This window comes from Phragmites australis, chromosome 15, assembly GCF_958298935.1.
Source record: "Phragmites australis chromosome 15, lpPhrAust1.1, whole genome shotgun sequence".
NCBI classification, from domain to species: Eukaryota; Viridiplantae; Streptophyta; class Magnoliopsida; order Poales; family Poaceae; genus Phragmites; species Phragmites australis.
The window spans coordinates 29,258,138-29,272,319 of NC_084935.1; the positions used below are offsets into that span (position 1 = coordinate 29,258,138).

General features: G+C 43.2%; 2 protein-coding genes across 2 annotated transcripts; both read right to left on the reverse strand.

Moving 5' to 3' along the window:
* Positions 1–5,616: 5,616 nt before the first annotated feature.
* LOC133892285 (tropinone reductase homolog At2g29150-like) lies at positions 5,617–6,109 on the reverse strand. The gene is made up of 2 exons (XM_062332970.1): positions 6,074–6,109; positions 5,617–5,985 (listed from the first exon to the last, which is right to left on the reverse strand). Exons 1-2 carry the CDS (start codon positions 6,107–6,109, stop codon positions 5,617–5,619), a joined length of 405 nt encoding a protein of 134 aa, XP_062188954.1.
* Positions 6,110–7,770: 1,661 nt separating this feature from the next.
* Positions 7,771–11,830, reverse strand: LOC133892514 (heterogeneous nuclear ribonucleoprotein 1-like). The gene is made up of 3 exons (XM_062333349.1): positions 11,475–11,830; positions 10,203–11,073; positions 7,771–8,040 (listed from the first exon to the last, which is right to left on the reverse strand). The coding sequence occupies exons 1-2, from the start codon at positions 11,736–11,738 to the stop codon at positions 10,210–10,212; spliced, it is 1,128 nt and encodes a 375-aa protein (XP_062189333.1). The 5' UTR covers positions 11,739–11,830; the 3' UTR covers positions 7,771–8,040; positions 10,203–10,209.
* Positions 11,831–14,182: the final 2,352 nt, after the last annotated feature.

Sequence of the window (14,182 nt, forward strand, 5' to 3'; positions counted from 1 at the left end):
TGAGAATATCAGGATGTCAGGATGTCAGACCGCGCGTGCCTATTAAATGCGGCATTGGGCCTTTGACTGGATGACACCCTGACGACGGGACCCTTCGGGTCGTTGAATGATCTTGCGCGAACCTTCGGGGAACCGAGTCCTCGGGGGCTGCCACGTGCAGCCCCGAGCACTCTCTCCCGAGCACTTCGGTGGGACCTTCGGGGCACCGAGTCCTCGGGGGCTGCCACGTGCAGCCCCGAGCACTCTCTCCCGAGCACTTCGGTGGGACCTTCGGGGCACCGAGTCCTCGGGGGCTGCCACGTGCAGCCCCGAGCACTCTCTCCCGAGCACTTCGGTGGGACCTTCGGGGCACCGAGTCCTCGGGGGCTGCCACGTGCAGCCCCGAGCACTCTCTCCCGAGCACTTCGGTGGGACCTTCGGGGCACCGAGTCCTCGGGTGCTGCCACGTGCAGCCCCGAGCACTCTCTCCCGAGCACTTCCTTCTTAGTATTTGGGCTCTGCGGATCATCGGGGAACTAGGGTGCTCGGGAACTAAAAGCGGCGGCCCCGAGCACCTTCTCCCGGGACTTAGCTTCTACCTACCTTGCAGGGTGGTGATATGTGGTGGATGGCCGGCCTGGCCTCGGGACTTAGGGACCCCTGGTTCTAAATACACCGACAGTCTCCCTTCATGGTTCCCGTCACGAAGGGATTCTCAAGATCATTCCCTTTAGGATGGGATTCTCTCTCCTTTCCCTTCGCGATTCTTCTCAAAGAAAAACTGTTGAAGATGAGAGAAAAATAAAGAGAATGGGAACGAGAAAAAAAATCGAGAAAGAAATAAAATAAAAGGAATATATTTGAAGATAGTCTAAGAAGGAGAAGCGGCCACAGCCTGGGGCGTGAGGCTTGACGGCCTACTCTACCAAACGAGTTGACGCTGTTACCAACTTCACATTATATACAACTTTCAATGTTACAAACATAAACTAAATGTAGAACATAAACTAGCTTTGTGTTAATAGAGAAGAGTACCGAACACTTGGAGGTAGTGACTAGTAGTTGTGTACTTTTAAAGAACAATGGTGTATATGGGTGGTCGGCTTTTGGGATGAACCCTAGCAACAGGCTACAAATAGCTGCATGCTTCTGTAAGCACACACAGTACCACTGCATGCTGTGCTTGCATTTAAAGATCGGTGGCTCTGTCTGAGCCTCTCTGCAGAATCCCTGTGGTTTTCATTGTCCCTTCACGAGTGGATGGATGGATGCGCAAGATCCAAACAAAATCTAAGCTAGATTCATTTCAGCATGTAGTCTCTCTCTCCCTCTCTCTCCCTCTCTCTCTCCTCGACTGTGCGTAGGGACATGCAAAGCTAGGGTTGTGTACGTAGGCCAGTAAGCACGCAGGGAGGGTCGTACATGCTGACCAAGGAGAAGTGTACTGAAAGAGGGCTCGGATAGTTACTATACGAGACTGCAAAACAGCTGTTGGAAAATGTTGCCCCTCGATCTCCTGTCTCACTGCCCTCTCAGTGTTTGATTGGTTGTCTACACACGAGCAATCTAGCTTTGGAGATGCGGATAATCTCATAGATAAGTGTATTGGGTTGCTTATATGTACTTTATAGTCTAGTTAGATGGATATAAAAGTACGCATGCAGTTTAATCCGGTGGATATAGTTTTCTATATCCGCTTATATAGATGAGTCTATTTGTTAGTATTATAAAATTATTTTTATACGAGCAACTAGTCACAATCTCAACTCTTACATATGCTTATACGGTCTTAAATTCGATCAGTCATACAAAAATTCAAATCAGTCTATCCAGACAGATATAATCAATAAAATATTTTTTTAATAAATATAACTCCACTTAATCTGCATATACAGTCCATATGGACAACAAATCACAACATTTATGTCTCATGTCAGGCAACCACAACACTTGCACAAGAGTAGAGAACTGAACGAGTTAATTCACATATATATGGAGAGAGAGGGAGCTCAAGCCCATGCAATAATTTTGGATCAATCAGAGAATCGACAGACTGGATGGCAACAGAAAACTGAATGAGGCTGCTAACTGCCGTTTCTTTTTGCTACATGCATGCCACTCTATCTACTACTAGCAAGTAAGCTGATGAGAGGTTGCCATCTTGAAGGAGCTGGTGTGTGGTGTCCAATGGCATCCTTTGTATGCATGGGCACACTCCAGAGTTTCAGATCACATACACATGGTACATAGAGCTAGCTGCATGCTGATGTTAGGCTCAGGGCTACTACTGCATGCATCTGCGATTTCTGCCTATGCACCAGCTGCCGAGAGAGCTCACCAGATGCTCATGCTTGTATTATTACGCATGCATGCAATCCATATCCTTGCTGGGGCGTTGCCTGAGCTGATCAGAGGTAGTAGGAGCTTATTAGATCAGTATTGCATATATGCATGTGGTCCATGCATGCAGATTGCAGACAGACAGAGGCTATAAGGAATAAATTGCATTCAATTCGTGCATACGTGTACCGGTGTACGTCCTCTCGTCTTCCTTAGGAAATCACTAGTTCATCAGTACTCTACCTAGCTTATAAATATATATCTTGCAAATAATTAACAAATTAACAATGAACGAGGACCGTTGTAGCCTGAGGACCAAGCGAGCGCTTGCTCAGTTGTTTTTTAGACAATGGAAAAGTGTTCCATACAACCATTGTTTATTATTACATCATCTCAACTTGTAAAAAAAATATTGAAAGGAAATAAAAGCATAAAAGACCATATAAATGTACATTATTGATCATATAGTTCAGTACTAAACTGTCACCCATTCTTAACAATAAACTTCATGTCAACCTTCAAAACTTGCTCATTTGGTAGAGGGGTGCCATCAAGCACGGCGTGAACTTGGGTGCCTACCTTCTCCTTAAGTGAACGCCATGTCAGAGCTCTTGGTACAATTTCAAGGACCGATGCAGCCCCATATGTGGCAGACTCTTTTTAGTTGATGGCGTGACATGATCTAATAAGAACAGATATGCTGATAGTTAAGTAGGTTCATGATGTCAGTCCATCATTTTCGGAGGGAGCTAGGTAGGTTCAACATGTCTCCTCAGCATCTTAAGCTATTGGATAAACTATAGGTGGCGCGGCATGCATGTAGCTCAATATTAGATGTCTTCCGGCATACGCATTTTTTTTAAGTGTTTAGTTACAGAAGAACAATACTAAGACCAATAAGTTATTGAGTAGGATCATGTTGGCCTCTCAGTTAGCAAGGTCGGTTTTAGACAACGACAAACTCGATCAAGTCAAAATGATCTTTGATGATGAACAATCAAATATATATATATGAAGCTAGCATGGATAGTACGTACTACTACGTATAGTGTCACACCATGAGGGGGACGAGGAGGCAGCGCATGACAAGCTAGAGATACAGTAGGCTAGTAGCGACGTACGTACGTACAGATGGCAGCATCCTAGTGGCTGATGTTGCTGAACATGAATGCAAGGGGGTTAGCTAGGGCTAAACAGAAATGGACATGCCTAAGAGCCCTAATTCTGGCAAAAAAATGGATCGGTCAGATCACCTGCATCGGCCGGTTGGAGAGGAGAGCAAAACGGCATGTGGTGCGTGGGGTTCACTAGCTGCTTGGCCCAGCTGCTGCTGCTGCTGCTGTGCTCTTCTTGCAAAGCTGGGATCGATGCACACAAACATACTAACCAGGACAGTACTGTGCAATGCATGCCTCCACATTCCCCACTCTGATAAAAGATGGCAGTCAATGCAAAGACATCAGAGAGAGAGAGAGAGAGATGAATGCAGAATGCAAAAGTAGTAGAGAGAATCACTTTGTTTCCGTTTGCTACCTCTTTTCTGCCTCTCTCCCTCTCCATTGTTTTCTTTCTCCACCCCTTAAGTTTTCTGCTTCTCTCTCCTCGATCTTGCATGCATGGTCATGGCCTAACTCATCTATCTAGCTACTCCACATTTGATTGAAGTCACACACCAGAAGGGAGTGAGAGGTAAAACTAAAAGGAAGTTGACAATGGCCTACAGGATACAAATGACTAGTTCCCATGCCACTAGATCTTGTTCTCTGCCCCCAGAAAGCACTCTCAACCCCACAAAATTCTTGCATCAAATATTCCATCCAAATAAAGCTGATTTGATGGAAGTTCAATTTTTCCTATCATTTTGTGCATGGCCACACTCAACAGTGCTACTATCTTCACGCCATTTGCATTATTATATATTGATGAATGAACAAGTCACTGTAAAAATATATCACTCTCAGAGTTACAGTTCTTTCTTCTATCCAACATTCATACCAATTATCAATGAGAAGAGCAGATAGCTACATGGTCAAAAGGAATCAAATGTCAAGGAGAGAGGTCAAGTTGTTCAAATATTTGTACTGAACACTGGAAAAAAGAACTGAAAAAAAGGAAAATAGACAGTGCCTGAAGCTGCCAAAGAGAAACAGTAAGTTGCCTTGTACATTTGTCAATTAATTGCTAGCAGACTGTGTATCAGAGTTTCTAGCTGAGGACAAAACCTGTATATATATACTGCTCAAAAGATGATGATGCTGCTGATGGTGATAAGAGTGGCAGGCAGGGCACTGCTGCATCATATCTATGCATGGACACATATAGGATATTTCACTGGAAAATGTAGCATGGCTGGCTCATTTGATGGCCATCCTATATATCTACTACTAGTTATTAGTTAACCTGCATCTAGAAGAGACCTGGTCACTCCACCAATGTGTACAAAGGTACTGTGACAAGTCTTGTTTCAAACACTGAAAATTTTATCATATCGAATGTTCTCTGTGTTTGTATATTACTTGTTAGAGTATTGACTTATAAGTAATAAACCAGTAATCTTGCAAAAGGTAAACTTTAGCTAAAGATATAGTGGCCCTATATGTATCATGGTTTCCATCAATACCATGCTCCAGGGTACTGACCGTATTGCCGGTATCTTTAATCTGAGCTTTTCAGAAAAGCAATTTTGTGATGAAAATTGCTAGCTAAAGTTGCTGCTCTGGTAAGAGTAGACTTTCATTTATGTTCTGACAAATGCTGATGCCTGTTGAAATCTCTAAGGATCTCCTAAAGGCCTTTTAATGATACGCAATGTTTCTTTGACCATATATAGGATTTAAATTCCAATAAGCCTGTCCAATGATCCATTACTTTGAGCTATTTCATATATATGCTGCTCATTTAGGTTAATCTACTGATCTGTTAGACTAATTCAGTCACTACTACAAAACTGATTAAAAGTAGCAGCACATCAGTGTCGGTTGTACAGGAACCGGAACTAAAGATGTATCAGTACCGGTTCTTAGGCTTCCGTGCAAACAGTGATCGAGGTGTTAAAGAACCGGCACTGAAACAGACTATCAGTACCGGTTCCGGTCACAACCGCCACTAAAAGTAACGAGACCCGAAATTTCACTTAAATAGCATTTTGGCTCGTCCTCGCATTCGTTTGACTGATAGCGTCCCCAGTCCTCACGCATTTTATCTCTTCCTCAGTCCTTATCTCTCTCCACCTTATCTCTTCCCCTCTCTCCCTCCCTCACTCCTGCCTCGCCGCTGCTACTCCTCCTCTTTGTTGCGTCACTGTCGTCCACTCCAGGGCTGGGTGATGGAGGTGGGGGCGAGGTGCAGTGCCCACTCGGCGGTGAGGCTCCTGGTGAGCAGGACCAGGGCGCCCTTGGTGAGCAAGTACAGGGACAGTGCTGGGTACGTGATGAAGGAGGCGACAGAGGACATGTGCACGAGGTGAGCGAGTAGACTGGTGGCCATGAGGCGGGAGTAGTCATCGGACGTGGTGTCCACGGCGGGCTTGTAGAGGGACTGGTCGGCGTTGTTGATGAGGATGTGGAGCTGGTCATGGAAGAGGTCGCGCACGGCGACGATGAGGCTGTCCTTATCGCGCTGCGAAGAGACGTCGCAGACGGAGGCGGTGACACAGGGAAGGAGGTCCTTGTTGACCCAATGGTGACATCATGCATCCAGGTCAGCGACGGTGCGAGAGCAGGTGTGCACCCTAGCGCCCACAGGTACCCTTCACCTCCTCTTCCCCCTTCGCCCACCACGTGTTCGACATATTGCCCCCATCAAACTCTCTTCGTTGTCATTGGGCTAATGTTGAATTGAGTTCTTTATGTGACATTGAATTGAGTCCAGAGGTGGAATCCATTCATGTGATTGAATCGATTCTCTTGTGTGATGTTGAATCATTTTTAGTGAGTTTGTGTGATTGAATCTATTCATTGGGATGATGTTGAATCAGTTTGTGTGATTTTGGATTCTATCAGTTTAGCTGATGTTGAATAAGCTTTGACACGAGCGACAGGAATCAGCGACGACGGCGACGGGAGCTACATCGGAGCTGGCTCGACGAATGACGCTCCCACAGCCAATTTTCTTCTTTTTTTATTCACTAAAAATAGCAACTGTGTCGGGTGGGCAAACATCACTAAGTGACGGTTGAAAAATCAGCACTAAAGCCGGTTTTCAACCAGCACTCTTATGCCTTTTTTGCAGTAGTGAGTCTTGATACTACTAACACACAGTCGGCACAACTTTCTTGCTATCACAAAATGCACAAAAGGCTTGCTGTCAGTACATGGTAATACTCATTACCAATGCTAATGGCTACACACTTTGCTCTCTAGAAAGCAAAGGCAAGCACATTTGCTATTGCTCCTAAACCCTACATCTTCTGCAAAAGAGGATCGATGGGGTTGCCCTGCGTGCATGGAGAGCAAAACAAAATGTTGCCCCCCTCGCTCCCTGTATCTTTTTTCAGCTGCACTATCTATTAATCCTCCCTTCAAAGTTGAAAACTTACCCTACGAAACTGTGCATCCATCCATCAAAAGAAGAGGGAATATTATCCTTTGGGGGTGATGACCCCAGAGGAGCCATCATCTCTTGTTTGCATGCAGCTTGTGCCCCCTCCAAAGAAGCTTCATTTGAGTACTCAATAAAAAGAAGCTTCACTTCTGCAAAAACTAGACATGCCCCAAAAGAAGAAAAGAAATAAAAACGTGGCTAGTAACCAAAAGGGACTCTCCAAAGTTGCAATCAGCCAAGTTGCTTGGCATGCACACCACACCTTGGGTGCAGCACTAAATATCATGGTGTCATCTCAACAAGGCATTATAGTGTCAAACATCTATCAAGCATCCCTCACATCATTCTTTCTATCCTAAAGCATACATCCATCATCCATCTCATCCTACCCTATCCTATCTATCTACCATGAGGTAGGTACTATGGTAGGGACTCGTGACGAAGAGTGAGAGGGGGGGAGGGCTTCTTCAATAGTTCAATACATGCATTCATGCACGCAAGAGGACGAGGACTGAAGGGACAACAAGAATGACAAGGGGTCATTCGTCCCTCCCTGATTGGCCTGTAGTTGCACATCTTGTGTTTGTGGCCTTCTTCTGTGGGCCTTCACATGCCAACAGCACCCTACTACTACCACCACTAGAGCTGTTGGTACTGCAAACAACTGCGTGTAGTAGCAACTAGCAAGTACCTTGTGTCACCCTACTCCTGAGCTTCCTCCCTCCCCCTTTGCACATCAAACAAAACAGAGAGATCAGCAGAGGCACCTCTCTTTTGCACATCTGGAACTTCAATGTATGTACCTGCTGGATATCCAGAATGCAAACATGCACAACAGCTGATTCTGGTTTTGGTAGCACGCTGTTAACAAAACCAGTAAAGCAAGGATCCCACTACACGAAAACGAGATTACGCAAGCAATTAGGGTTGAATAGTCTGGTTCTGATACATTAAATGGCGAAAGAATTTAAACATTGGTACAAGCCAGGGGGGGTGAGGTCAACAGCCAGCAACTTGCATGTTTTCAGTTTACAGGCAGTAGAAACAAAAGGAATGGGGGTAAGTTGATGAATTCCGACGATATACTTGTCAACCAAAGAATCTCAGCTCAAGTCTTCACAGTTGCGGGTTCCCAAAACAATGTTGTACTCCAGTGTCATCAATGAAGAAGTAATAGTCCTGGCTCACAAAAGAAAACGAGTGAGTAATTTATAAGAGCATCAACAACATGACAAACCTTAAAATCTACTTTGACTTCATTAAAACCTAAACAGTGGGTTCACAGATTAACAAGGGCAGCATATTGGCCAAATGGAGAAGACCAAATGAAATGTCCAAAGTAATCTGTTACATCCAGGAATCTAGTTTAACTTTAATTAAAAACCAATAAATATAGATTTACACACTGATAAATAGCACATTTCAGTACAGTGAATTATAGACAGAAGTGAGAAGAGCAAGGAGAAGACAACCACAAGCATTTGAAAGAACCAACATGTGAGGCTGACATGTGGGGCCTGGGGCCACAAGTCAGTCACTTATTGGATGGTATTTTTTCGATTCAGTGATCTTTGCAATGGTACTGAGCAATAATGAAATGCGCAAACATGTTAATATTGTCATACCTGCAGTTTAAAAAATTGATGTCCAAAGTATCGTTCAAGTACTAGCTATATGAAGCCATAAAGACAACTAAATTAAACGAATAATAGGTCATCCAAATCTTAGGCAATTGAAGATTATGATACAAGCAGTTGATGAACCAGCCTAAAATTGATAAAATGACAACAAACATAAATTGGCATGCTCACAATTTTGGCATCTTCAAGAACACAGATTTAATAGCATGCACTTACATATTTGCCATTCTAAGGTGCTCTCAACAAGAATATATTCAATTAAAGAACACAACAAACGAAAATCTAATAAGTGTGAATGCATAAGAACTAATTCGATTAATAAGTTATTCAACAAGCTAATCGTAAAGTGAAACCAGGGAACTAGCGCAGTGGATTTGCGCTTTGAGCTGTACAGAGTTATGTGCAACATGATAGTACACATCACAGAAAACAACTCCCTATCTAGCCAAGAGCTGCAATTCTACCTATCTGGAGAAACATATATATCTCAGAAACCCTAGCTCAAGCTTAATCTTTCCGTAGTTCAGTTCAGTCAACTCGCTACATTATTTGACTTTAGTAGTAGACATCTGACGAATAAAAATACCACCGAATCACCTATTTATGCATTTGCCTCATCACTCACAGGTTCAGTACTTCAGTCCAACAAAGTCACAATCTGGTTAGTTATAATATTATTTGACTTTAGTGTTTAATGAATGTTCCCTTTGTACTCACTACTCAGAATGAATCACCACTACTTTAATCTAATCATATTTCTAGATTCCAAGTAATGGCATATATGAATATCTCACAGTATGTGACGAATGGGGAACAAATTATTTCCTTTAATTTTGAAGGATAACATGTTGATTTGGGTGCTCTGTAAACCAACATATCATGCAATTTAAGGAAGGATGTACAGGACTCAAACAACCAAAATAGTATGATGTATAAACTGGACAATGTTCTGTCTGTTTCAGACAATGCTTGAATCCACCATCCGACATCTATCTTTCCATCTCAAATAAACTAATACAAGTCAAGAATAAAGTGATAGAAATGAGAAAATATATTTTCACCAATCTATTATCCGAATTTCCTGCTCTTTCAGATATTGAAATGCTTGCTGAACTTTGCATGCAAACTATCATTTCGTTACGTGAATAAATAGCTTGAAGTGCAATAAATAGTAGCCAGTTGTTAGGATGCCTAAATGTGTTATGGATGCCCAACATTTTACCATAAGAAAGCTAAAAATAATAAACACTTGGCAAATCAAATCAAGTAGCATAGATTGGATGTTTGCGTAACTCAATAACAAATGTGCCAGTGTTCCCATTAAATGCCATCATTAGCCAACTGCAGTGTTCAAATAATTACACTGGCTAGCCATACAACAAATTGACCTTTATGGATGACAACTGTTCATTATGCAATTACTAGACTTCACCAACACACTTCCTAAAATTTGAAGAATGCATGCTCTCAAAATCTTAGCTGAAGAGAGCAGAATAACTTGCAAAGCCAAATACCCTGATCATGCTGAACAAGTGCTATCAAGCAATTGCCAGATTATCATTGGTTTATAAAAATGAGTCATATACACTAGCAATTGAAGTAACGTGTCATGGCCATAGTTCTATGTGAAAAAATGGTGTGCTACACCTAACAGTTAAAAGTGACGAATTTTGAACCAGTAGAGTATCAGAATACACGCACCAGAATGTCATTGTGAACCTAGCTTCATAAGTTCAAACTTTGTCGCAACGCTAGCAGTGCTGTCAACTTCCTGAATATCTACAGTGGTTTGACCCTTCACGTTATCGCTTCCACCATTAATTCCATGCTGAAAAGAAGTATCTGCACCCCCATAACCAGCTCTGTATACAAAGTTGAACCCTGGATACATTTGAGGATATGTCCCATAGGCTGGAGGAACCCGCCTTGCCATCATGCCAGGAACATTTGACATGACACCTTGGTTTGGGTATCCATTCCCATAGGGATAGCCTCCCATAGCAAAATAAGGACCAGGAAAGTAGGGCTGTGTGGGAACGGGTTGTGGCATGTATCCATTGTAGAGGCTATATCTAGCATTGTATGGTTGGTATGTGACACCTTCGTAGACAACAGGGTCCCTCCCACCAAAGGGTCGCCCGCCACGGCCTCGGCTGTTACGGTAATACTGCTCATCCTTGGGGATAGCAATCTTGGCTTCTACCTTCGTTCCGTTCAAGTTGTGAAAGCTTTGTTGCATTACCTTGCCCACTGCTTCCTCTGAATCAAAGGTGACAAAACCGAACCCCCTAGACCTGCTTGTCAAGCTGTCATATATCACCACAGCATCCGTTACAGTGCCAAACGTCTCAAAGTAAGCCCGGAACTCCTCCTCAGTGATGTTATCCCGCAAACCGCCAATGAAAACCTTCTTTGAATCATAGTTGACGTTGCCACTGTCCACAGAACCGTTACCAGTGGCCGGCTGATTGTCCTGGTGGCCCTGTCCCTGGCCTTGTTCAACCTGCTGATGCTGGAAGTGTTGCTCGCCCTGGTCTCGTGGCTGTCTTGTCCTTGCCCTCTTGACGTCCACCTATACAAAACAACCAAAAAAACTTTGTATAACTAATTACTGTATCCGCGTCAAAGCAGAAAAGTTCGTCACAGATCAAGTCAGATCAGATAAAAAATAAAGCAACTACGATTAAACGGTAAGCTTACATTGCACAATTACATGTCCTCCAGGCAGCAATAGCAAGTAATATCCAACTAATTTTACCAAGCGTGACACTATACACGAATTGAGTACCAGATTAAGCAACCACGCGCGGCCATGTGACAATCTACCAACTTCGTAATTGAATACTAAATCTACGCAGAGCAAGACCGACCGAGCTCGGAGCCATCTCTCACACATCACAGAAGCGCGAAATCAAACCCTCTATTTATCATGGAAACCATAAGGACTTAGATCGGGGCGGCGATTCAACTCACCAGTCGCCCGCAGATGAAGTGCCTGGGCCTGACGCCGTCGCCGAGCGCGCTGGCCGCGGCGGCCTCCTCCTCGAACTCCACAAAGCCGAAGCCGCGGCCGTGCCCCGTCTCCCTGTCCCGCATCACGATGACGGAACGCACCTCCCCGAAGCGGCCGAAGTGGGCCCGCAGCTCGGCCTCCTGCGCGGATGCCGGGATGCCGCCCACGAACAGCTTCCGGCTCTCGCCCACCTCCTCAGCACCGCCCTCCGGCGCCGCCGCCATCGCCGACGAAGAGAAAGCTAGGGTTTTGTCGCGGAGGGTGGAGGGGAGAGGGTGCGGCCGCGGACGTGTGCGCGAGCCGAGTTATTAAATTTGATTTTGTTCGCGAGGGGAGGGGGTTTAGCGTGGGACGGACGGCTGGGATCGGGTGGAGGGGGAGGGAATGCCGTTGGATCTGGGGATTAGGGGGGTGGACTCGAGAGGGATGTGTCTGGGATCAGTTTTGGGTTGGGGAGGGAGAGGGACGCGTCCGTTGACCGTGGCGCCGTCCGTGTTGACCGCGGCGTGTTGGTCTTCGCTCCTCGGATGCTACGACCGGTGACGTGGCTGCTTCGTTTCGATTTGACTGGGTCCTGGAGGCCCGTTTGGCTGAACTGAACTCTAGCCGGGCTGCATCGCAGGCCCATCTCATCTTTGCGATAGGTTTTTTATATATATATACTAGTTATTTATCCCTACGTAGCAATGGGTGTCAAAAAATTGTTAAATAAAAGTGAGGTAATACATGCACATCCATGCAAAGATTATTATTCTAATTCTTTGTTCAACGAGTGTCGTTTCAAATTCCTTCTAAAGAAATCCTGAAACTATGGTTGAAGTTAGCAACAGGCTTTCCTCATTTTAATATGATAGTTATATATCCGTATGTTGCAACGGGTGTCAAAAATTTATTAAACAAAAGTGACGTACTGGCTTTACAATTTTGAACTTTAGCTACCACACAGTGTATGGCATAGAAGAGAAGGCTGCTTCCATGAGGAGAGTGCTACGCTTTATTAATCGTAGGTGAGTGCTCGTGCGTTGTAATGGAAACTAAGAATCGTATTATAAGTAATACAATATGAGCAATCGTTAACCGAGGTAAAAAAAATCTCTAGAAATTATAAAACTAAAAGTTTGGCCCGTGGCCATGCCAGGTGCCCTGTAGTTGTCGTGTTCTGTTGATATTAGTCGGACTATTGAGGGCTTGAGTCCACACGTTAGGTCTTTCATTTACTGAAGTCTTGTAATTCCTGATATTCAATAACAGTATTTGTCTTACTCTTCAATCTCATATTTTATATTAATTTTATAATCTAAACATAGTTCCACAAGGGCGATTTTATAATAGCTGTATTTATTATTTGTGATTTTGTACCATTTCTTATAACAGGTAATATTTGTCGAATGACACCTCTAAGACAAGAATATTACCTCCAAATGGAACCATTTTAACATCTGAATTTTGTTCACTCATTATATCTTTGAATGATCTATCTAATGGCTCAAAGCATTTTCTATCGCTTAATCTTATATTATGAGGGATTTTTTTTATAAATTATGCCTTTTTCTGTTGCATGGTTTAGATATGCAGTGTGGAGGCACCGATGATTGATTCACTGAAGTGATTATTTATGCTATACACATAAACAAACTTATAAATAATACATTCGAAGATAAGGAATATCCATTAGAGGAAAACTGGAGTGAGACAGCACTAATAAAATTCTTGATAACCAGGAACTGGTAGGATTCCTTGATTGAATGCGCTAAATAAAGTTCTCAAACAACACTTCAATTAGGTTGCAAAACAAATGTTGAGAGAATTAGCTTTAAACAAATTGCTAAGTTATACCAGATTAAAAGGAAAAGATTTTTCTTTATGGGTATAGCTATAAATGTGAGAGGAACCGTCCAAATTGTATTCTAATTAATCACTAGGGCGATCATTTACACGATCACGACCATAATGATTAACCATAATCCAATCCCCATAGCCCTGACAAGTGTTTTATACCCATCGGAATACAAGCCTTTACGACATGATTCATCACATCAAAGTATAATAAAGAGCGAGTAATGAAATTATATTATAAGTATTTAAGTTATTACAATTTCACCATAATTTGCATAGCACGAACACTATAAGGACAAAAAATAGTTTAACTCATAGTTGATTAGAGTTACTACGCAGCGGGAAATAAATACGTGAACGAAAAAGACGGGTAGTGCCACGTGCCCATAAGCACCACCACAAAACGATATCTCATGAGTAGATAGCGTTACTCTCACATGTCGCCAATGTCGTCAGGCGTGAAGTAACCGAACACTAAATCCTACTCACTTGCACAGCAAAGCAACGTGAGTATGAAGGTACTCGCAAGACTTAATCTATAATGGGTACATATAATAACCCGACTTCGTGGATAATGCATTTGGGGATTAATTAGTAAGGAATCGGTCATAAGGTTAAGTAAATTCATATGCAAAGCAATTTTTACACAAAAATGTGAGCACCAACAACGTAACCAACTATATCCTCCTATTCAGATATCAACATCATAAACATATATGTACAAGGAACCATCTCATAACCAACCTCAACCATCACAACCACTTCCCACATTGAAACTCTACGACTGATGCAAATAGACAGAAGTGTGCTTATGACCGAGAGCACGGCAATT

Coding starts and splice junctions, on each gene's coding strand:
- LOC133892285 (XM_062332970.1), bottom strand. CDS start 6,109: ATGTCGAACACGTGGTGGGCGAAGGGGGAAGAGGAG. Junction 5,986..6,073: donor GGGCGAAGGGGGAAGAGGAG/GTGAAGGGTACC, acceptor TGGGTCAACAAG/GACCTCCTTCCCTGTGTCAC.
- LOC133892514 (XM_062333349.1), bottom strand. CDS start 11,738: ATGGCGGCGGCGCCGGAGGGCGGTGCTGAGGAGGTGGGCGAGAGCCGG. Junction 11,074..11,474: donor ACTTCATCTGCGGGCGACTG/GTGAGTTGAATC, acceptor TGTTTTGTATAG/GTGGACGTCAAGAGGGCAAG.